General features: G+C 40.1%; 3 protein-coding genes across 6 annotated transcripts in view; 1 reads left to right on the forward strand and 2 right to left on the reverse strand.

Moving 5' to 3' along the window:
* The window catches only part of LRRC34 (leucine rich repeat containing 34), a 28,760-nt gene extending 27,915 nt beyond the window's left edge, over positions 1 to 845 (reverse strand). The window contains exon 1 of one of the 2 annotated variants that reach the window (XM_074327715.1): positions 708 to 845. The gene's annotated coding sequence lies outside the window, so the exon portion shown is untranslated. The remainder of the gene's footprint in view (positions 1 to 707) is intronic. The other variant, XM_074327707.1, reaches the window with a different exon arrangement.
* On the forward strand, positions 1 to 19,338 carry LRRIQ4 (leucine rich repeats and IQ motif containing 4). 2 transcript variants are annotated; one of them, XM_074327665.1, is made up of 6 exons: positions 1 to 1,048; positions 3,265 to 3,438; positions 4,691 to 4,829; positions 5,863 to 6,059; positions 9,898 to 10,072; positions 19,226 to 19,338. In XM_074327665.1, exons 1-5 carry the CDS (start codon positions 29 to 31, stop codon positions 10,048 to 10,050), a joined length of 1,683 nt encoding a protein of 560 aa, XP_074183766.1. In that variant the 5' UTR covers positions 1 to 28; the 3' UTR covers positions 10,051 to 10,072; positions 19,226 to 19,338. The 2 variants fall into 2 exon arrangements, with proteins under 2 accessions (XP_074183766.1, XP_019591045.2); XM_019735486.2 differs by lacking the exon at positions 19,226 to 19,338 and having other exon boundaries at positions 9,898 to 10,189.
* LRRC31 (leucine rich repeat containing 31) overlaps positions 10,286 to 24,649 on the reverse strand; it is a 22,931-nt gene continuing 8,567 nt past the window's right edge. For both annotated transcript variants that reach the window (XM_019735503.2, XM_074327652.1), the window contains 7 exons: positions 23,535 to 23,702; positions 20,860 to 21,027; positions 20,462 to 20,629; positions 19,233 to 19,400; positions 17,311 to 17,478; positions 13,635 to 13,802; positions 10,286 to 11,111 (listed from right to left, as the gene is read on the reverse strand). In XM_019735503.2, coding sequence (XP_019591062.2) covers positions 10,780 to 11,111; positions 13,635 to 13,802; positions 17,311 to 17,478; positions 19,233 to 19,400; positions 20,462 to 20,629; positions 20,860 to 21,027; positions 23,535 to 23,702 — 1,340 coding nt within the window. In that variant the 3' untranslated portion in view covers positions 10,286 to 10,779. The remainder of the gene's footprint in view (positions 11,112 to 13,634; positions 13,803 to 17,310; positions 17,479 to 19,232; positions 19,401 to 20,461; positions 20,630 to 20,859; positions 21,028 to 23,534; positions 23,703 to 24,649) is intronic.

Here is a 24,649-nt window from a genome sequence, read left to right on the forward strand (position 1 = left end):
TTGAATATTTGAATTTTCCATCAAAATAATGTCAAACGACATCATAAAATTAGTAGAACATTCTAAAACACATCAGAAAAACAACCCACAGCAAACCTTTGATAGAACATTTTTCATTGATGCTTCTAATCAGAGTTTGACTACCATTCCACTGAAGATCTTAGAATTAAAAGAATTAGAAGAAGTGCATCTGGAAAATAACCAGATTGAAGAAATCCCCCAGGATATTCAGCATTTACAGAATGTCAAAATCCTCTACCTGAACAAGAACAAGTTGAGCAAGCTGTGCCCGGAGCTGGGGAATCTGAGCAATCTGGAGGGCCTGGACCTGAGCGACAACCCTCTCCTCTCCTCCTCCCTTCAAGTTCTCAGCTGCAACCGGAAGCTGCGGGAGCTCCGCCTCTACAACGTCCACCTGGGGGAGATCCCCACCGTCATCTGTAAATCCCTGCACCATCTCGAGCTGCTCGGGCTGTCCAAAAACCACCTGAAGTCTCTGCCCACGGAAACTGTGAACCAGACCAAATTGAGGGAGATCTACCTAAAGCAGAACCAGTTTGAAGTTTTCCCGCCGGAGCTCTGTGTTCTCTACAACCTGGAGGTCATTGACCTCGATGAGAACAAACTAACGGTCATCCCAGAAGACATTGGGAACCTAAGGGGGCTGCAGAAGTTCTACGTGGCCCATAACAGCCTGCACTTCTTACCCGAGTCGCTGTGCCAGTGTAGCAAACTGTCGGTGCTGGATTTATCCGACAACCGCCTCCACTCCCTCCCGCACACCCTGGAGGGGCTCTCGGAGATGACGGAGGTTGGGCTGAGTGGGAACCCCCTGGAGAAGATGCCACGTCTCGTCTGCAAGTGGACCTCACTGCACCTGCTCTACCTGCGTAACACCGGCCTGCTGGGGCTGCGGCGATCGCTCAGACGGCTGGTCAACCTGCGCTTCCTGGATCTCAGCCAGAACTATCTGGAAAGCTGCCCGTTGCAGCTCTGTGCACTGAAGAACTTGGAAATCCTGGCACTGGATGATAATAAAATACGGCAGGTACTGATTCCCTTCCTGGCTGTCACTATGCTCTCCTCAAGGTCTCCTAAGTTGGTGTGGTTCTGAATCGAAGCATCAGCACATTCGAGCCGACTTTATGGATGAAAATCCAGCGTTAACAAATATATCCAACAAGATGATCTTTTATGTTATTTCCCCTAAAATAACAATAGTAATCAAATAGTAGCTAATGTTTATTTATAAATATTTCATTGGCCAGTGTTTTACACATGTCATTTAATCCTCACAATGACTTTTTGACGTGGGTAATATTATCCTCAGTGACATATGAGGAAAATGAGGCACAGGGAGCTTAACTAACTTGTCAAGGCCAGAATTCCCTCCCAGAGCTGCTGGGCTCCAGTATCTATATTCTTAACAAAGAGCTCCTCCTAATAGGATTTCCTTAAACAGCAGATTTTTCTGACACATACAACCTTAGGCCTTAATGTTTCATTCATGGGAAACTGCAAAACCAGATTTATCCCTAGAGAAGCTTTCTCCCATGCGCTCAGGGTGGCGTGTTCAGAAATGTTCATCATAGCATTATTGGTAATCATGAAGTATGGGAGACAATCTAAACGTCAGTCAGAGGAATCAGCAAATAAGTTGTGGTGTATTTGTAAAATGGAATATTATACACTAATCTAAGTGAACTGGAGCTATATGTGCCAGTGTGGATAAATCTCAAAATTGTGACGTTTCCTAAAAACTAAACACCAAATTGCAAAACCCTATGATACCATTTGTAAATTTTTAATCACACAAACATACATATATACGCAACACATATTTTATGGATATTTATATGTTATAAAAGTATAAAAATATGAACTAGAATAACTCACTAAATTCCTAATGATGGCTAACTCTGAGAAGAGGTAGGTAGTCAAGGAAATGAGGAGGGGATTGTAGAGAAACTCAACTTTAATTGCAGTATTTCATTTTATTAACAAAGATTTGGGCAGTGGGTACACATGCATTTATTACATTTTAATATTTGAAAGTTAAAAAGAACAGATTACTGTCAAAAGCAAAAGACAACTGTAGAGGAGAAAAGTAACCAAATAATAGGGCTGTCTTTTCTGGCAGTAGACACCAGTCTCATGTGTTCACTATACATTATAAAAGTCCTAGGCCTGAAAGGTATTTTTTATTATTTTTTTAAAATCTTTTACTTGATTTTCAACTTCTAGAACTTTGTGGGGAGTCTTTTGTTTTCCTAATTGCCATCGAGTTTTAAAATTGTTTTTAAGATGTAAATATTTTGATGGTAACTTTAAGATTTAGGAAGAGAATCTAGGATTTAATGTCTACTTAGGTAGCAACTGGCCTTGGAGGTTTTAGACATTCCTTGAGAAGCCCTCCGCTAACCCTAACCATTCCATCACTGATGTAAGAAATTCCTTTTATAGTGGACAAAGTTTGGCCAGAGGGCCAAAAAGACCAATAGGTGACATAACAGTGACACAGATTTTGGCTTGAAAAAAAAAAAAAGGAAATCTGATGATTAGAGGTCTCCATCTCAGGTAATGAGCTTTTCATTCTAGGAGATGGTATTTAACTATGGACTGGATGGTTAGCTCTGGAAAATATTCAACCACCATAGTAGAGGGTTAGAACAGAGAACCTTTTTAAGGCCTTCCAACACTGAAAGTCTGGGACTCTGTAAAATACCCATCTAAAACTTGCACAGGGCACATAAGCCTTGGTATTCACTGGAGGGAAGAAATAGGACAAGATTTAATAGTCTTCATTGTTTGCTTCCAACTTTGATTTCAACAGAAGTTTCAAAATTGCTGAGTTAAAAAGCCTTTTAGGGTGAGAGGTCATGTCATTAAATTGATCAGTTCTAATGACTGAATTAATTATGGGTAATTGCAATATTACTTTAGTTCTTTTTCTTTCAGCAGTGTCAAGCATTTACTGCAATACAATTCAAAAATTTGCAATAAAGTATGTTAAAAAATCGCCCCAATTTAAAGCAGTGCATAAAAGTGAAGAGCAGAGAGTCTCCCAGAAAAACTGGAACTTCAGACAGTAGATCTATATGTATAAATACTATATATGCAAATATATGTGCAAACTTGTCATCAGTAGGAATTGCTAAATTGCTCTATTACTTAACAATCTGCCTCAAAACTAAAAGCCCAATTTATTTTCTTATTGTTAAAAATAATCTTGACCTGAAACTTATCTTTTTGGAATACTTCTAGTTACCTTCAGACTTTGGCTCACTTTCAAAACTGAAGATACTTGGACTAACCGGGAATCAGTTTGTTTCATTTCCAGAAGAAATCCTTTCTTTAGAGTCTTTAGAGAAATTATACATTGGGCAAGATCAGGGATCCAAGTTCACCCATGTGTCAGAACACATTTGGAGACTACAGGTAAGCCTCCCCAAATGAGCAGGCAAAGAAATACTTGTCTACTCATTCCTTAAGATGGCTGATCCTGAGAAAACATGGCGGTATCTCCACAGGCTGCATATGGAATCAACCATACTAGACTTCCAGCTCCAAACAAGCAGTCATTATTACACTTTGAGGTTTCCACTGTTTTCCTGAACACCCACCCCAGACTTATACCCAAAGAAAATTTTACTGTGATTGCTATTGGCTATGTCCTTTCCATAGTATGGTTTGGCATGTTTTATTTGCAGAAATTGAGCCATACTGCTTTCCATTTAGTTTCTATCCTCTAAAAGGAGCCCCTGAAAACTGTACTATTTTGAAGTTAAAGTATCGTACAGGTGACATGCCTGGGAGCCTGCATTTTGGATGGGCCAGTGTGATCTCCCGCCCTGCACGGTGAAAGGCACATCATGGTTTATTTCACTCTTGTACCAGGGTCGCTGAAGACGGGTCCACAGCACTGTCCTAAATGCTGGCAAAGCAACAAAATAACTTTATTCAAAGTAGCCATACCAGTGTGTTTTTATCTAGACACATACTTGAAGGAATTGTTACTTTTTTCATGTTCCTGGTACTGCACTCTTAATACTGATAAAATAGGTGTGGGCCACTGCGTAAGCCCCAGTCATGGACCTGAGTGATGGTGCGTACGCACAGCACAGATAACTTCTCACCTATGACACATGGTTCCTATTCCGAATTTTCCATTCCTTTGACCTATGTTCATATAACTCTGTTCATCATTGTGTTTCTTGTATATATCATGCCACACTCCAAAATCTTAGGGTAAAATGCAAACAAATTTTTGCCCAGTGAATTTGAAAATAGTTAATTATTTGTACATTTTGGCTACTCCCCTTGAGCGCTATTGGATTGATATTTGAGGAAATTACACTTCTATGGCAACTGCCACAGTCAATTAGCTATTGAAAGGAAACAAAGGGTATGTGTAGTTAAATGATCCAAATTATTTTTCCGTAAAGTTCTTGTGAAACAAACAAACACTAGAGTCCCATGTTCTCTTTTCCCCCTGCATAAATGGGAACCACATCTAATAGCTAACTCAAAAATAATTTTATGTTTTTGATAATGGTCTTTAAAAATGTTTTCCCCTTTATTCCAATACGTACTAACCCTCATTGAAAGAGCATGGGAACTCACAGGTGATTCTGGTTATTATAATTCATGTATTGTAAGGATCATTATGGAATACTCTATGTTGTTTCAGAATCTTAAAGAGCTGTACATAGAGAACAACCATCTGGAGTATCTGCCAGTTTCCTTAAGGGCATTGCCTAATCTGAAAATTCTTGATTGCCGCCATAATCTGCTTAAGCAGCTTCCAGATGCCATCTGCCAAGCACAAGGTAAGGAATTTTAGTAGATCCGCAGCCTAGTCGTTTGAGGCCAGCATTTCCCATGATGAGGGCTTTCTTGCTTTACTAAAGACCAATCTGCTGTTTAGAGAGCTTGGACCTACCCCAAGAGCCTTGCAGGGTTAGTGATGTGGGGAAGGCTGGGTACCTGACCGGTACAGCCAGGAGCCTCACAAAGGCAGCTAGATTGTTTATTAGGAATTGAAAAGTAAATAGCCACTCCTAAGGAAATTAGCTTTCATCCATAGTCATCACACCACCAACAATAAGTTACTGAATACCTACTACATGCCAGAATTTGGATTTGGTGGTCCGGCAGTGCGTTTGTATTAGGTCACTAAGTCACTTGAATAAAAGGAAAAAATATTTTCACCAGAGTGGTGAAATCAGCAAGGGGAGAGAGGCTTTTAGAGCTACATCATTGACATGAAAAGTCATACATGATTCATATTTAAACACGCAAACATTTTCCACGAGGCTAAATCATTCTTTTCTTGTACATCCATCAATCCATCCAGTCACTTAAGCTTTTTCTGAGCTCCTACTTGGGTCAGAACAAAACAACTTTTTTGCCATAATATGCTGAATCTTCAGGTTTATGGATGTGTTTTAAAACTAGGACTATTCTTTAATGAAAGGGAGATGCAAGAATATGACTGGAAGCTGTTGCCTACCCATAAGACATTCAAAGATGAGAGGCTGGGGAGTGGGTATGCCATGCTTCTCAGTAATGCTCCTGACCGTACATTTTTATCCTGTCCTTGGTCCCTGGAGGAACGAAACATTCTCACATTTTTTTAGTGTTTACTATTTTCCTGTCCCTAATACTTAGCCTTTACACCAGCTCCAACAACTTTGAGTTGTTATAAAGAAGAGAACTTGGGTTTGCCTCATTAAATCTGATATCTTTTGTAACATGGCACAGTAGGAAACAAACATTTCAAAGTGATTGGACTAATGAATGCACGTTTTTAATTTTGCCTGTTTTTAAGATAAACCCATCATTTAAAAAAAAAATTTTCAGCTTTGAAGGAATTACTGCTTGAGGACAACTTGCTCACCCATCTTCCGGAGAATTTAGATTATCTAGTGAATCTAAAGGTTCTGACACTGATGGACAATCCCATGGAAGACCCCCCAATAGACGTGTGCACTGAAGGCAGAGAGGCTATATTGACATATCTCAAGGAGAAAAGAAAGATGAAAATAATGGCAACAAAGGTAAAAACAGCTAAAAATCTGGATAATATATTCACAGTTGCTTTGGAGAGGGGTTAGTGTTAAACACATTATAGGTTACCCAGTGGGGCTGCTTTTTACACATCTCTACCTTTTCTTCCTTGCAAGTAGAGGCTCTTATTTACTTTTATATCCCCAGGGTGAAGAGAGAGAATTATTGAACATCATCCTAGCATTTTTGTCTTTTATTGTTCCCTATCACTTTGTCAGATAAGAAGCAAACAAAGAGACAAGAGAAGCCAAAACTTCAAATTCCAAAACGATGTAAAATTCTTGGGCTATTCACTGGAGTAAAGAGCTGAGATTAACAAAGTCAGTAAGAAAAGGCTGAAAAATTAGAAATGAAAGCATTTACAAAGAGCCGTGGTCTAAAGACTAGAGCTCTGCTCCGCCACTAACTAGGATCAAAGGGCTAAGAACCCTATCACTGCCCTCCTTGCCCCGCAAGCCCATGGAGACATGAGGAAACCCTACACCTACCGGGAATGGGTCCATTTCAGTAAATGGTCACTATTCTTTACTCAGTTGGCCCACTGCCCCCGCATCGTCTCACATATCGTTTCACCAGATGACTGCATGAGTCTTCTCACTGGTGTTCCTACTTCCACACCTGCTCTCCCTAAAATGTACCTTCAACTCGATAATCAGACTGAGGCTGTGAAAACATAGGTCCATCAGTTGCTCCTGTGCTAAAATCGACACTTTCTCCATTTTCCCTGGAGTAAGGGATAGTCTTTATCTGCAAGACCCACTATCGATGGTGCTCAACTGCATCAGACTCAATGCCCTCCCTTTTATGATAAATATTATGTGATACCTCTTTTACTTTTCTGAAATTAAACTCATAGACAATACCTACCAAAACCACATAATTTTAACAAATGAAGATAATGCCTGCGCTGCAACATAAAGGAAAAAGAAAAGGACACTAACTTATATTAAAATACTTATTTTAATATGTATATACTCAGGAATGACTACATTGGAAGAATGAAAATAATACTTTTTGGAAATTTCTTAAAAGCATTTTGAAAAAAACATGTATCTTGCACATTTTAAAGTTGATATTTAAAATTTTTTTGCCACGAAGTTTAAATCATTGCAAAGGATTTACTTTCCAGTGAATTTTAAGTATTGACAGCTTCCAACAGAGTTATTAGATCAATATTTTAAATATATCCAATGGGATCTAAATACCATTTTATTTGATATGTCAGTCAACATCAATTTACAAAATACTTGAACAAGCTCTTATTTTACAGGCAGAAATGTTGCCATATCTTTTTCTTTTTGATATGTATTTCTGTTTCATTTGCCTGTCAGAATTGATCTTAATGTTTTTTTTAAATTTATTTTATTATTAATTTCAGGTAATCTTAGTGTTATGTATATATATAATTCTAAGTCATTTATAGATCACCTTTCATACTTCTAGGCAACAAAAATATTTATATAAATAACATTTTAAAATTGAAATTTTTTTCTGTGACCACAGGGTTTTTAATGTTCTGGATTATTACATTTTATTAATCATATTGCAATTATTAGTAGTATAAAATTGACCAAAACAATATAAAATCTATTGTAAGTTTTGATATTTAATTATTAGACCTATAGGATTTGGGGGAACTACATATACAAATGAGAGAGACTTTTTCACAGTTTACATATCCTTGCATAAATATTGCTTATTGCTAGAAGGACAGGGTTTGATATCAGTTCTATTCCCGTTTTTTGTTTAATAGATGAAGTGCTGAGAATCCTTGTTCACATAGATAAGTTAATAAGAATGGCAGAAGCCTTGTTTTCATTGTCTATATTTTGTTTTAAATGACAATGCCTTACACATCTCTTGAACTTTTTCTAGATGTATACCCCCCAAAACAGATAACAAGCTCTTAGTGGACAAATCAATTTTCCTTCAATTTTCTTGAAGGCGGAGTTGGAAGGCAAAAGGATTGGTTACCCTTTCCTTAGAGCCAACATCAGTAATACTATTTTGAATTGTTCCCTCTTTTGGTGTCCCCGAAGTTTTTGGAGTCCAGGGCAACACACTGCAGTCAGATTGGTGTGGATGAGAGGTGTGCCAGAGGGAGAGTTGTGAAATGGGAAGCGGGAATGGAGAATTAGCAGCTGTGTTCCTAGGCAGATACATTTTAGGAAGGGGTACATATGGAAGTGGAAGCTCTGGAAATGGATTGCTTCCAAACTGTCCAAGCCTGCACAGCCTTGGAAAAGCCTTTGTGGACCAGGCATGTGATTGAAGACTGCTAAACCTTAAAACAAAAAGCCCTGTAAATTTCCAGAATACCTCTAGAGGGCAATAGTGCTCCCCTGGAAAATCATCACCCTAACTGATTTGCTGCTTTCACTCCCCGTCTCATCTTTCCCATTTTCACTTTACATGAGTCACAGACAGGATCCTTGGTGTTTTTCCAAGGCCCAAGCATGCTCCTGCTTCAGAGTCTTAAAACTGGCTCCTCCGTCTGCTCAGATATGGACAAGACTCTGCCCTCACTTAGTTCAGTCTCTGCACAAATATCCTCATATTGGCTCTTGATCTACCTTATATAAAACAGCATACCCCCAGCAACCTCACTCACTCACTCACTCACTCACTCACTCACTCACTCACTCATTCATTCATTCAACAGATATTTATTGAACTTCTACTATGTACCAGGCACTGTTCTAGACATTGGAAATATAGCAGTGAACAAAAGAGAAAAATATTTCCTCATATCACTTAAAGTCTAGTGTGATGGGAATAAAAACATGAAAAATAAAACATAAGATTATATACTATATTAGAAAATGATAAGTGGTATTGGAAAAAAGTTCAAGCTAAAGGGAAGAGAAATTGCCAGAGGTTGTGTGTGTGTGTGTGTGTGTGTGTGTGTGTGTGTGTGTTGTGGGCAGTTCACTCTAAATGAGATGGTCAAGGTGGGGCTCATTGGAAAAATGACTGCCTTAGTTATTAGCTCATGAGACCATAACAACATACCTTAGACTGACTTAAACAACAGAAATTTATCTTCTCGCAGTTCTGGAGGCTCTAGAGCAGGGGTGTCCAAACTGCGGCCCGTGGGCCAACTGCGGCCCACAATCCATTTTTAATTGGCCCGCAGCAAATTCCAAAAATATATTTAGTTTACTTAAATAAACCAGGTGAGGCAATACGTACCCCACCTCGAGTGAGTGGCCCGGCTGTTTGTGTATTTTACCGCATATGGCCCTTGGTGAAAAACGTTGAAAAAAGTTTGGACACCCCTGATTTAGAGGTTCAAAATGTCCACTAGAGGAGGGATGTTCCTGAGTGTGTGGGAGGAAATAGGATCAGGTAAGGACCAGTGAGGACTGGCTGTAGATAGGAGCACAGAACGTCCAGTGACACGAGGGAAGGCAGGGTAGAGGCACCTGATTCCCCTTCCTGTGTACTGTCATCTCCAGGGCACGTAACACCATCTATCAAATTATACATTCATGTGTTTATTGTTTCTTCCCCTCACTGGAATGCGAACTCTATAAAGTCAGTGATATCAGTAGTTAACTGCTGTTTCCCAAAGGTCTAGAACAGTGACCGTTGCATAGAAGCACTAAATACTTTTTTAAAAATTTGCCTCACCCCAATAAATTTAATTTAAAAAAAAAAAATTTGCCTGGATGACTGGCCAATTGAGGAAAAAAACAGCCAAGGTTTAGAGTTCTAATCATATTGCATTCTCCACATCTTTAAAACCACATGTCAGAACAAAGAGATGTAACTAGCCCAGCCTATAGTGAAACCAGCTGATGCTGTTTGGGTTTATCTCATTTTCAGATTCAGGCATGGTGGCGTGCAATGATGGTACGGAAAGGACTTGGGAGATTTGAAGAACTGGCAAAATTGCGGAAGAAAGGAAAGGGTTCTCCAAAAGATAAGAAAGGAAAGAAGGATGTGAAAGAAAAACCTGTAAAGGGAAAGAAGAAATAATTCTATAAATGAATGACTTGAGGTAATGAACCCTGATGGATTAAGAAGGCAAAATGCATAGGAGTTAGATGCCTACCACACTAAAATTATTCATAGAATTATGGTTATGTATAAAAATAAAGATTCTTTTACTGAAACATTTATGGATAAAATGATATGATGCCTGGGAATTGCTTCAGAATAAATCAGGGAGAAGTCCGTGTGGGAGATCAAAATGAAACAAGGCTGGCCATAAGTTAATAACTGCGGAAGCAGACGATAGGTACGTGGAGACTCTTTATACTATTCTGTCTGCTTTAAAAACTTTTAATTTTGATATAATTACATATTCACGGGAAGTTCCAAGGAAATGTACAGAGAGGTCCATGTACTCTTTATCCTCCCTTAGTGTTGACATCTTGCATAACTATAATACAATGACAAAACCAGAAAATCTACATTAGTATCATCAACAGAACTTATTCAGATTCCATCAGTTGTATATACACTCATTTGTGTGTTTGTGTGTGTGTGTGTAGGTCAATGTAGTTTTGTCACATGTAGCTTTGTGTCGCCACCACTATCGAGATACAGAATTATTCCATCATCACAAATCTTTATTGTGTTATTCCTTTTAGACACACCTACCACCTACCCCTCCCCCAATCCCTAAGCTGTTGTCCATCTCTATAATTTCATTTCAAGAATGTGATATAAATGGAGTCACATATGTGAACTTGGGAAATCAACTTACTGAAAGCCATTGTGGTTAAAGTGAATGTTGCTTCTGTGATCTTGGCCAAAGCATTCTAGTTCTTCCCCCAGTGGAGCTGGGATGATCCATCTTTTCATTCCTATTTCAGTGATCTCAGGGAGTTTGGCCACGGCACAAAGCAAGTGTCTAAACCATTGCCCACAGTCCCGAGAAGTTGATGGCCGAAGGCTAATATCCAGCTCGGTTAACTCCTTGAGGAGCCCCAGGTTTTGGCAGATGAGGGCCCATCCTGCATCACAGATGCTGTCATTATAGCTCAGGTCCAGCTTCCGCAGCCTGGCCAAATGACCGGTCTGTATTACCAATGCTGAAAAACAAAATCACTCTAAATGCTAAAATACAAGAATACTTTCTACCATGGCGGTTCCCACTTCCTATAACACAACACTAGCTCCAGGATTAGTAATAACAAGATTGGGAATTAGTAACGATTTGTTATTACCGTGTTTCACGGAAAATAAGGCCGGGTCTTATATTAATTTTTGCTCCAAAAGACTCATTAGGGCTTATGTTCAGGGGATGTCATCCAGAAAAATCATGCTAGGGTTTATTTTCCAGTTAGGTCTTATTTACAGGGAGACACGGTATCTAGCAGCTTCATTCAGGGCATCTGAAATGATTTTAGTAAAAAATTTCCTCTCTGTACATCTCACGTACACCTTGAAAATGGTTTTTTTCTCTTTCCAAATCTCAACCCAGAGAATATCTTTTTGGTCAAGCTTCTGCTCTTTACTCCACCGGGGTCCCAGCTCTAATTTAACCTCTAATTAAATGTCAGAAGTGATGGCTCATTGGCTTTAACTGAAGACCATTAATAAATAGTCTTCTTGCTGCTTAATATTGTTTAATTGTTCATTGCTCATTCATTCTGTCATTCTTTAGTCAATGATTATTTAATTGAGCACTCTCCATGTGCAAAATATACATAGATAATTTCTAATTCAACTGAGATAGCTCTAATACACAGAACAATTTTCCCTTAGAATAGCACATATCACACAGTATTACCTACAATGGTACTTAATAAATAATAATTAACGATGAAGCTAAGGGAAGATAACTTCTGTAGGAGCAGGTAGGGGAGACAGGCAAGACAAATAGCACATGCTTTCCTTTTCAGCCAAAAGTCAGAATGGATTACAGAGTTGAAATGACTAGTGCAGAAGCTGAGTTGCAAGGGACCCTGGAGATCTCTTCATTCAACCTCCAGACTAAGAAGAATTCCTTTCACAGTTTCTCTGTGGTGACCAGCCTGATTCTGCCTGAAGCGCACTTTCAGGTTGCCCCAACAGAGTGAAGCAGCTTCCAGCAGGAGGAAGCCCTTCCTTTGGGCTCCCATCTGCCCCTCTGGTGACTTTCCCCCATTGCCCACCTCAGCCTGCTGGAAACCTCAGCTTCTGCCTCGTGCCAGCCCTGCACTGTTGGACAAGTTTGGTCCTCTCAGATTTTCCCCCTTTAGGATTAAATGTGCCTTAGTCTTTCAATCATTTTTCATATATCATGGCTTCCAGACCCATTGGGATGCTCCATCCCCATCACTGTCACTTGCAACAAGTTTGATTCTACAGTGCACTTGAGAGCTTAGCAGTATGTATACTCAACAGCTGCACTCGGTCCCTAGCTGTCCATATCGATGGCTGTTTCTTTCTGTCTGTCTGGCAACATATCCTCAAGACCTAACTGTTAAACACCATATGCATACTTTTTCTCTTTAGAAACTTTTCTATTATGGGAATTTTCAAACACACAAAATGTTGACAGAATAGGAGCGTGAACCCCCATGTCCCCAACATTAGCTTCAACAGTTACCTTCATTACACCAGTCTGGGCTCATCTAGTCCCCTCCAGTCCCCTCCTCTCTGCTTGTTTTTCTTTTTCTTTTTTAAATATTTTAAAGCAAATCCCAGACATCATTTTACATTTTCTATACAGTTTGACTTTTCCAATCATGCGAGTACCTTATGAGGTCAGACTATTAAGTTCGCGAACTCATCCTAGAAAAAGTGCTACATACCTCATTGCTGAATATCACTACGGTCACCTTCAAAGTACTCCCCTGGGGAAGCTATGCACTGATGCCAGCACCTAGTCCACCCTTCAAAGCAATTTTGGAACTCTTTCTGGAATGACCATCAGAGCTGTCGTATTACCCTTGATGTCCTGAATATCATCAAAATAACTTCCTTTCAATATTTTCTTTATCTTCAGATAAAGAAGTCATTGGGGGCCAGACCAGGTGAGTAGGGAAAGTGTCCAATACAGTTATTTGTTTACTGGCTAAAAACTCCCTCACAGGCCAAGTGCTGTGTGAACTGGTGCATTGTTGTGATGCAAGAGCCATGAATTGTTGGTGAAAAGTTCAGGCCATCTAACTTTCATGTAGCCTTTTCAGCACTTCCAAATAGTAAACTTGGTTGACTGTTTGTCCAGTTGGTACAAATTCATAATGAATAATCCCTCTGGTATCAAAAAAGTTTAGCAACATATTGCAACAAGTTCGCGAACTTAATTGTCAGGCCTCGTAGATGACGAAAGTTTGGTTGACACTGAGTTGGCTAGAGAACACCAAAGGTTCTCATGTATGGGATTGCCCCGCAGGAATCTCCCACCATCACATCTATGTCTGTCTTCTTTTATGAAACACTTTCCACTGTCTTTTCAGTTTTAAAATTTCCCTGATTTGTTTTAACCAGATCTCTCCTAAGCAGCTGCTGAGCAGAGGGCTTAGTTCCAGGCCTCGCTGCCTTCTCCACCTCCCTCCCCTGGGCTTGCTGGGCAGGCACACTGGGCTCTGATTGCCAGGACAGCTTTGGAAGCCAGAGATACAAACCCAGGAGAGCCACATCCTCTGTCACCAGGGAACAGCTGCTCAGCCCCAGCACTTGAAGGGACATTGAAAGTTTGAGTGTTTCCAGAAGCAGCTCCAGGTTGCCACCAACACATTTATTCCAAGAAAGGTTGACTACTTCCAGAGCAGGGAGGTGAATGGAAGCTTCAGCTAAAATGATAGCAATGAGAACAGCAATAATTTAGGCTTCGTTAGAGGTCATAAGCTTTGAATTTGGGGAACCTAGGCTAGGGCAATGTACTGACATAACTCAGGCTGAGAAAGTCGCAGGGACCCTTTTCTCCTGCCTGAAATTCATTGCCTCAATTTATATTTCTATTTGGGAGAAATGTCAGAAACCTTAGAAAATTAAGACTTGATGAAATGGAATTCACTATCAACTGGGACTTCTTTCTTTCACATTTAAGAAGGAGAAAGAGGAAAAGAGTTTGGACAGATAGTCAAGATTTCCAGAGTATGTCCCACTTTTACATATTCCACTGTATGGTCAACGGCTGTAATTCAGAGATAGGACCAAACCTCTCTAGGACTAAAACACAAAAATATATTTATGTTTACTTAACTGCAGTTACAGAGACAAAAAGAAATATTATAGTTTGGGAAGTTGTCTAAAAGGAAATTAAAATATTTTTCTGCTTAATTCTCAGTTTCCCCTAACATTAAAATTAATCAGAACAACTAATTCACAAGGTATAGTAGTTAATTACACTTTAAGTTACTCTGCCTTCTTTCTAAAGAATAAAATACATTCAAGGGCAAATATATATTCTTTTATAATATCTAGTAAGAAAACCCCTTCCAGTCATTTGGTACAGAGACCTGTCAATAACAAATGGAACTTTTTTTTCCTTCTAAAAGTAATGTAGAGAAATATATATTTACTTGACTTACTTTTTAATTCAAATTGAATGATAGATTTTTGTTAGATGATGTAATTTAGTGTAATACCTGCTTGATTATGATTGATCCATTGATTGTACAGCTATAATTGGAAAGAGCTGTGTCTTCTGATGATAGAAGACACAAAATTAAAATCCCAATTTTCTAAAAAAATATTAAACATTTTCCAACTGGGAAGTAAATCTATGAAACATTATATTGTCCCCAAATTTATTTTTTGTGGAACTTTTCTAACTGAACGTTAATCTGAGCAATGGAATGTATGGTGGTGGTGGTGGTGGTGGTGGTGGTGGTGTGTGCTTGTGTGTTTACCTAACCATTTTAAGGATTACAGACCCCTTTGAGAAATTAATCTGTCTATCTATGCATCTACTTATGTACTTAACTAATATGTCAAAATACCTAAAAAGTGCTCTGGATCTGCAGTGAAGAATAAATACAGTCTTTGCCCTGAAGAAGGTTACAGTCTGAGAGAAATATGGACATTGAAAAACCACACAAATAAACACATAATTATAAATTTTGATAAAGGCTGTAAAGAAGATACAGGGGCTTCTAAAGTCTTAGAAGGAGGTGTTTTAGAAGGGGATGTTTACACTGAGACCTGAAGTCAGCGCTCCTCAGGAAAGAATGGGGGTTGGGGTAGTTAGAGGCAGGAAAGAGCTTGGTGATATGAAGGAACTGAGAGAAATCAACTAAGGCTGAGTTCAGGGAGCAAGGGGGAGAGCGGCTGAGAGTTTCTGGGGCCAGATCATCTGGGCCTCTTAGACCATATGAAGGAATTTGAATTTTACCAGAGGTGTTACGGGCAGCCATTGGGTAGTGAAAAGATCCAATATATTTTTTAAATGGAATTTATAGACTCTCTCCCCATAATAATATCAACAACTAACACTTATTGGACATTTACTATGTGCCAGGCATCTTTCCATGAACTTTACATGCATTAACCTATTTAATCCATACACCCTATGAGGTAGGATATTAGTATTTCATTTTACATTTTCCTGACAAGGAAACCAAAGCACAGAGATGTTCAGTACCTCAGGTCTCAAGAGCCAGTGCCAGGATTTGATTTCAGACAACCTGATTCCACGTACACTGGAGCCAGGAAAGGTACCATGCACTCCCCCCATAAAATAATTGCAATCAATTTTAGGGAGTTCACAGCCCTCTTCCCCAAGTATAACTATAGATTAACTACAGATTGACCTGGGTGGGGGGTGGTCCATGGTCTTCACATTAAGAACTCCTGATCTGAAAGGTACATATCTGCAACTTTGTGTCATCCAGACGTGTGGACAATGAGATGAGCAAAGCTGGGAGCAGTACATGACAAAGACCAAGTTTTTGTGGGCTGAAAAAAATATTTGGGCTGAAAATGGGCACAAGAGTACCTTAAATATAGAGCTCTTAGAATTTGGGATAAATTATATGTATTTATTTCTATCAATAGATATTAATAAATAGCTACTTATTATAGAATACATTTATTTCATTAATAACAGCCCTTGTCTGGCCCATGGTACAATTTTTAAGGAAGTGTCAACTGACAACACTTCGGGAGGTCAAAGGGAAGGACTGTTTTCATGATAATCCAGGAAGCACCAGAATCCAACCACTCTAGTCTTATGCAGATGTGTAAAAAAGAGTGAACCTACCAGGCCTGAGACTGCTCTCCCTAGAAAGGCTGACTTGCAAGGTTGGCCCTTCGGTGACATTTGGGAAATTGGAATTTGGAAGTGTTCCCACCATTCCCTGAATAAGGGTGGTTCACTGTGCCTAAGTGTCTGTGTACAAATAATTTATGCTGAACGTCAGCTTTCTTTCTGTGAATCTGGAATTTTGGTATGTGCTAGGCAGAGGGTGCCTGTGTGACCAACCCCAATACAGACCCTGGACTTGAAGGTTCAGGCAAGTCTCCCCAGTAGACAGTATTTCACACATATCATCACAACTTCCTGGAGGAATGGAGTGTGTCCTGTGTGATTCTACTGGGAGAGGACTTTTGGAAACTTGTGTTTGGTTGCCCCCAGACTTCGCCCCATGCACCGTTCCCTTTGCTGATTTTGCTTTTTATCTTTTCATTGTAATCTCAAAAGTGGTATGACTATACGCAGAGACCTGTGAGTTCTTCTAGTGAATCACTGAACGTAGTAGGGGGACCCCCCCCCCCATCACAAGGTACCATGTGCCCAAAGTGCTGGCTGCCTGGATAGTATATTTGAGGAAATACTGCAATATCCCTTTGCCTCAAAAAGACTCTCTCTACTAGCTGGCGATGCTTTTGCCCCTGACTAGGCAGAAATGTCAAATTCATTAGACCCTTGAGGTAAGCTGGGCTGTATCCATGACCTTCAGGCATGCCCAGAGCCCTGAGAGAACAACAAATCCTGTTGGGAAGTCGATGCTAGGCTTACACACTAGTAATTGCCTCCCTTTTCCCATCAGACAGCAATTCCAATTTATATTGGTGCCTTATTGAAATTACAAGTTACCATGGACGTGGTTCTCCAGAGTTGGTTATATACACTTTAAATTTTAAATGCTCAATGTGCAAATGCCAGTCATTTATGTGCCCTTCAGAAGGTCACTTTTACAAAAGCATATTTCCGGAAAAGAAGACAAATTAGTACTTCTCACCTTTGCCTATGGCTGAGTCTTGGAAAGAAATTGACATGTAGGGAAAGAGAGACCCCGCCCCCTCAACCCCACCTCAGGTGTTACTGTACTGTGGCCTCCTGGGGAATTCTCTTACCGAGGGCAGTAAAAGTCTCCCTTTCCAAAGCACAGTTGTTGATTAGTAATGACTTCAATGCTGGTAAAAATCGGAGCCTGCTGAGTAGGTTTTCAGAAGAGCTGCCCATGTTTTTGTTGGTGGACAAATCCAGTTCTTGAAGATTCGAGAGTAAAGGGATAACCTGGGCTATTAAAATATTAACAGTGACATGTTTTAGGCACCATCTCGTAAAGAGTCTTCTGGGTGTTTGGGTCCCACAATGTACTTGATTGGCAAGCCCAGCTCTCCCTGGCCTGAGCCCTGCCCTCCCTTACACAGTCTTACACACCACAGAAACCAGCCCTTTCACTATGTAGAATGAGCAGATAGAAGAATGTTTAATTACATGACATTATAAGGCATTATGTACTTAATACATAATACATCAACAGGATGTATTTTCATTTCCATCTTTTCAAAATTAAGCAGAAGGAGAACAGTGCAATTTGCTACAGTTATTAAGTAATCATTAGCTTTCCAGGACCATTCACCCATGTTGGTGGCTGTGAATGGAGATGAGAGGCTAATTCCGCCCATTACACCAGTGGTAACAACTGAGGTCCTCTAGCAGCTTAATGTTCCTCTGAGTAACAAGATGAGATGTGATATTCATGTTATTCAGTTGTACCAAGGAAAATTCATTATTTGGAATCTGGTGGACTGATGACTCAGGAGTGTGTCCCCTGGGTATGACACACATAAATAAAGGGGATAATGATACCCCAATAAAACTCTACCTGGAGCTCAAAAAGGGATTGTTTTGTTACTTTAAAATCTTCATGAACAGCTTGAACACTTCTCATTTTCCCAAATTGAGGAATAAGAGCTTAAGAAATAACTTAGCAGGTGTAATAGACAGATGTTAGACCTAAAAACATATTTTACTGTTTTCTTCCCCAAACTGTACTAAAGACAACTTAAAAATTCTTTTTATTCTTGGCCATTGAGTCATTCATTCAATAGCATATTCAACAACCATTTACTTACTGGGTACCAACTCTGTGCCAGCCCCTGTGCTTGAGCAAAGGAGAGATGCTGAAGGAGACGCACCCCTACCTGGAAGGAGCACATGGTCTGGAGAAAGCTCAAGAGCAAAGGCCTCAGGGACAGAGCAGGGCTAGTGTGCGGGAGGATTGGCACAGAAGGTGTGGCTAGAGTGGTGTCAATGAGGGGAACGGGTAGAGAATGACGTCAGGGTGATAGAGGAAGAGGGTGCCCATTTGGACTGTCGCGATAATCTAGGCATAAAATGACCATGGCCTGAGCCAGGGTAGTAGAGGTCGAAATGGTGAGCCGTGATCAGATTCCGAATGTATTTTGATGGTTCATTGTGGCTACAGATGGAATAAAACGCTTAATCTCAAGGCTATGCTTGCTGTTTGTTACGGGAAACTGCATTTATACATCTCATGTTATTGTCATTACAGGACTACATCTGGGGTAGAAAGTGTAGTTACCTAAAGGTTTAATGTACCCCGGTTAAGCACCACCCCAACTGACTTCTTGTGCAACTTCATTTGTATCTAAGTGGCTCAACTTCACTTATTAGTCAGAAAGCCTCAACACCCTTCATACTGGCTTTCTCTCTACATCCCTGTTTGTAATAAACTTTGTGACACCAACAGATTCATTTCTGAACAGCAGCATAAATTTAAAAATTTATCCTTCAAGTGCCACACTGATCATTTACAGATGTGTGCCGGAGGAATTCAAACTCACTTCCATGTACTGGGCACTTAATACATGCCAAATACTCTACTGTGGGCATTCACAGAACTTTTCTGATCTGATCCTCCCAGTAATTTCGTAAACAGTAAGTTTAAGGGCACATCTTAAATTTGCCACGTTTCCAAACATATGCCAACGCTCCGAAACTCTTTGCTTGGCCCTGCAGCACCTACTCAGCGACATGACATCGCCTGCCGTTAGTGAGCACCGGTGAAGATCCAGGACTTCCAGATGCTCCAATGTGGCCAACTGAGCTGGTGAGTCTTCAAAACCTCCACCTAGCTCCTTGTTGCAGGAAAGGTCGAGGTTCCTCAGCTCACCCAAGTATTTAAAAGCAGCATCTACAAGGAAAGTAAAAATCCCACTCTGACATATTACAAGATGGTAGGAAAGTGTGGAGCAGGGGAGGGGGCAGGTGTGCAGAAGGGAGGCTGAGAAAATACGCCATGTTTACAAAAGCCAGGAGGGAGGAATAACTGTAGACTTCCTACCATCTAGACCTCTTTGGACCTGACATGGCTTCAAACACATAAAAGTTTTGACAGGTATCCAGCCACTGATGGCTCTCTTACTACACTTGAGCTTTGGTGTTTTCATAGAATTCTAGATTAACTCAAACTGCCAGTGAGAAGGATATTACAGGCCCTGTAAATTGAAGGGAAAAAACACAACTTCATTTCATAGTCTCCCTTACTGTGGATGCTTTATATAGGGAAATAAGTTTTAACTACAGATGCCACTGAAGCCATTGTTTTTATTAGTACAAGTCCTTCCTACTACTGAGCATCACCTAATGCTGATATTGTCAAGAGTAAGAGAAAAATGGAGAGTGTTAATAGCACAAACTTTTTATTTTGCCAAGTATCTATCTCAGACCTAAAATATCCTGGTCTTTTCCAATTCAGCGATTTTAAAAGGTTATTTTGTAATAATGAAAGTATATGCTCACTGTAAAAGAAAATAACACATAAAGAAGATATAAATTACTTATAATCTTATTCCCCAACATAACTACTATTTACATTGTATTGTATTTCCTAACAGTTTAAAAAATTAAATATGAAATAAAATTGTATATACAATTATAAAATAAAATTATATATAAAATAAGTTTATACCATGTTTCCCCGAAAATAAGGCCTAGCCAGACAATTAGCTCTAATGCGTCTTTTGGAGAAAAAATTAATATAAGACCCAGTATCATATCATATCATATCATATCATATCATATCATATCATATCATAAGACCCGGTCTTATATTATAGTAAAATAAGACCGGGTCTTATATTAATTTTTGCTCCAAAAGACACATTAGAGCTGATGGTCCAGCTAGGTCTTATTTTCGGGGAAACACGGTATATATATGTATATATACATAAACTTCAGTCATTGCTAACTCACCCAATACTTTGACACTCTTTTGTGATAATCCACATGAATGTAACTTCAATACTTTCAGATTTGAGGTACTTTTTAATCCCTGAGCAATACTGTTTAGACTGCCACCGATGTTTCTGTTAATGGAAAGATCAAGTACTTCAAGACTTTGCAGCATAGGTAGCAACTGACCTGGAAGGAAGAGAATCGGAACAAACAGAGCAACTCAGTAAAAATGCAGGGTGTGCAAGCTGGGGCAGGCAGGAGAGAAGTGCAGCCTCGTGTGACCTGGGATGGAGTGAGTGAGTCACTTTTTCAATTCAGGGTAAGAGAAAATAGCCAACTCTGACTCTCAAGCTATCCAATCATGGGCATTTTTGTATTTTTTTTTTCTGGAAAGGACTCTTCCAAACTTCACTTACCCACAAACACCCCATCTTCTGTTGTGAGGGCACAATCCACAAGTTCCAGCGTTTGTATCTTGCTCCCTTCTTGGAAATTCTGGAGGATCAGAGGCAAGTTTCCTCCCACCTTACTGTTCCAGGACAAATTCAGCTCTTCAAGTTCAGGTATCGCTTTAAGTGCTTCTCCTGTTACAAAACGGCGCAAAGATTGATCACTAGTCCGCAAGCAGGGAGTTCATTTCAAAACCAGTCCAACCATTATTTATGGAGAATGGAAGCTTGGCCAGGTACTGGTTAGTTGCCAAGGAACAAAGAAAAGGACCCAGTTTCCACCCGCTCCCAGCAGGGGGAGCCTTGTATTTACAGCCACAATATATCTAGTCCCTCCAAAGGTCTGAAGCTATGCTTACGTAAAATTATTGTAAAAATTTATTGTAAAAAATAATCCACCTGTCAGTAGGGTGGTTTTACTGAGTTTTTGTGGTAGTAAACATTTGATTAGTCCATCTACTTTCTCTCATCTACCCTCTCTGGAAGTGGCATTGCTGAGAAGCTTAGCCAGAGGTAGAAACGAGGCAAAGCCAGGCCCTGGCCCCCACGGGGGTAAAGCTCACTTTGACATCAGGAATGTCACATACAACTGAACTGACCAGTGCAGAAAAGAACTAATAATAGAGCATCAGGCACTAGCAGCTCGTAACAGCCATGAAGACTTTGGGGGTAGAGGAGGGTGCAGTGAGAAAGAAGGAAAACTTGACATTTCTGAAATCATTTCACACAGGAAAGTATCCACGGGCTATAGAAAGGAGGCTGGGCAAAACAGGGGAGGTGACAGGGGAGATCAGCCTTAGGAATGATTTTCACTGCCCTGGGGAGAACAGGATGGGGAGCCACACACAGAAAATATACTTTCCAATGTGCAGAGTCAATCTTAACACCAAACAAGAGTGCTGGACAGCCCCCTGCATCCAGAAGCCTCTTTACACTGTCTGCTACTGGGCTTGGACTCCTACCAGTGCTTATTCATTGTGTGGATTAAGGTTTTAGGAGTCCAGGAGCCCCCTGTTAATATAAGCATTCTCCCAGCACAGGTGTTCATCGCCAGTCAATTGGGGGTGGCTTTCTATAGGCCTGAAGTGTCCCCCAGGAACAGGGAGAAAGAGTGTAAGACTGATTAGCTATGTCTGCAGTGCTCATGGTACTGGAGGGCTATGCATTTGCCGTAATGCACTAAGCAATTGTAACAAGTGTAATGATGTGGAAATGCCCCTGATTGATGTTCTCCATCAGTATACCATTTATTATCCCTGTACCCCATCCGCCGTGAAGGCTAAAGAAAGCTGCTCTGAAATGAGAAGATGCAGAAATCCTTCCAGAGAGGCAAAAAGACTCTGGGAGAGGGCAAAGGACACAAGACATCAGAGTGACAAAGGTGCACAGTCTCTTCTGGACCAGATTGGTTTGGAGTGTGTCCCAGGGCAGACATTCCAGTTCCTGGTTTCTTAAGGATAAAGGATCATGAAAAAGATTAATCAAAGAAAATAAAGAAACTACATTTTCTTTTCATGCCTGAGTAACAGTGTGTTAAATTTGTGACTCTGCTACACAATAACCAGCTGTTAACCAGCTAAATTGCTCAAGTGAAAACACAGAAAGGTCATTTTGGATGAGGGAATAGGGAAAGGAGCAACTATCAATTACTGAGCACCTATTATGTGCCAGGTATGTGGTAGGTGATTTACAGAAATTATTTAATCCTCACAACAATTTTTGGAGGTGGATATCACCCCCATTTCAAAGGTAAGAAACCTGAGGCTCAGAAAGTTTCAGTAAGTTGTCCACAGTCACAAAGCTAGTTAGAAGTGGGACTAGGATTTGAACCAGGATTTGGCCAGCTCTGAGATATATGTTTTCCTCAGCTATAAGAAAGGTGGTCCTGGGGTCGTTCGCTGGTCCCCATTTTCTATGGAAGGTCATTTGGATTTCAACCAAGTCTTCCAATTGTACTATCTTGGACTTGCCAATTATAGAGAAGACATTTAGTATGAATTATGTTGTTTTTACAGAAATTTCTGCAGAGATATAAATGATCAAAATACATCATCGAAAGAAACTTCAGATCAAAAGAACAAAAAAGTATTAATGACATCTAAAACCAGCAAGCATTTTAGTAAAGCAGTTGGGTTAGTAGCATGACAAATTTTATCCTATGTTCTGTGTTATTTTATGTTCGGCATATAAACTAACTTAATTGAGGTTCTATTTCCATTTAAACCATTCCTTTTAGTTGAAAAATAGTTTTGATCATTATTTTACATGGGAGTAGAAAACCATAGGAGATGATTTTGGAACTGGAAAAGAACTTAATCATCATCTACCTCAACTCCTCTATTTTACGAAAGAGGTTAACAGAGTGAGCAAGTTTTACACTCTCTCCATTTAAACTTCCTGAGAGCAGGCTCCCAGTCAGTTCTGTTCCCTTCTCTGTCCCAGGGCTTAGCACAGTGCTGGGTACAGGTTACAAAGCTCTTGAGAAGTTGTGCTCCTTCCTGCTCCACACCGCACTGCTTGTGTGCAGTGCTCTCATCCATGAGCACCCAAAGGGGTGGTGACCCTTGAGAGTGGTTTGCCCTTGAGAGTCAGGCTGCAAAGGTGCTGTAAGTGAAGTGTTTCGTGGGAAGCATTCATCATACCCAGTGCTCGAACATCATCCGTGGTAAGTCTGCAACTACCCAGCCTCAGGCTTTTTAACTTGCAGACAAGATGTATTTGCTCGGTGATTGACTGGAGGGTTCCACCTACGAAATCATTCCAGGAAATATCCAGTTTTTCCAAGTCTGGGAGAGAAGGCAGCAAAGCAACTAGACACGAACAAAAGAAAATAGATTTGCATATGTAATTTGTGATGTGTAGTAAATAGGATTAATTGCCTACATGCACAAGATACAGTTTTGCACTGTAAGAGGATAGAGGGGCCATAGGTATGTGGACTTTCAGCAAAGCAAGGATCTCTCAGCCTTGCAATTGGAGAGACTGGGACAGTTCCATTTCCTATTTCTTGGGGTGGTTTTCCATTTCTGCCAAAGAACTCCATTCTGAAAATGCAGTGGTATCTCCATAAGATTACATGGGACTTCCTTCATTGTCATGGGAGTGGTAACCCCATGATTACTGTCACTGTAAAGTGTATCTAGTGCTTTTATTTTGCAAAACCCTCTGAGGTTCGTTACCTGTCATCCTATTGGATGCGCCAGGATTGCTGAGATTGAGGCTGCCTGTTACCTTTTACTTTAATCTGGATTACTTGGGTATCACCACCTTAAAAAGCTCCTATTATACTTAAATGGACCAACATGTGGAGGTGTAGACAGGCACAAAGCCTGATTGGAACTTTCTCTGAGTTTCTGCCATTGATCATAACAAGTGAAGTTCTTCTCTGTGAAAAAGATTCTCAAAGGCCATCTTTATCTCCTGCAGCAACGAGACCATAAGAGTGGAAATGCCAACATAGAGAGCATAAGGCGTATTTGCTTTTAAATATCTATCTTGAATGTTAAAATGGTGACAGCAGTCAGAAAACAGCAGTTCGTTAGTTACAGGCACAGCAACTCCCGGCCTTCCAAAATTCTGAGGCCTTGCTTAGGAGTGAAAAATTGTTTTCTTTTCACTAGCATTCAAAGCATGTTAGCAATTGCATCTTTTCACCACGATCCTAACTTGACAAAGTATAAGTCTATTGAATACATTAAGAAGGAATAAGAAAAACACCAGGGTTCCTGGGGCCCACTCAGATTCCGATTCAAGGGAT

The sequence above is a fragment of the Rhinolophus sinicus genome, linkage group LG01 (genome assembly GCF_036562045.2).
Source record: "Rhinolophus sinicus isolate RSC01 linkage group LG01, ASM3656204v1, whole genome shotgun sequence".
Classification (NCBI taxonomy): Eukaryota; Metazoa; Chordata; class Mammalia; order Chiroptera; family Rhinolophidae; genus Rhinolophus; species Rhinolophus sinicus.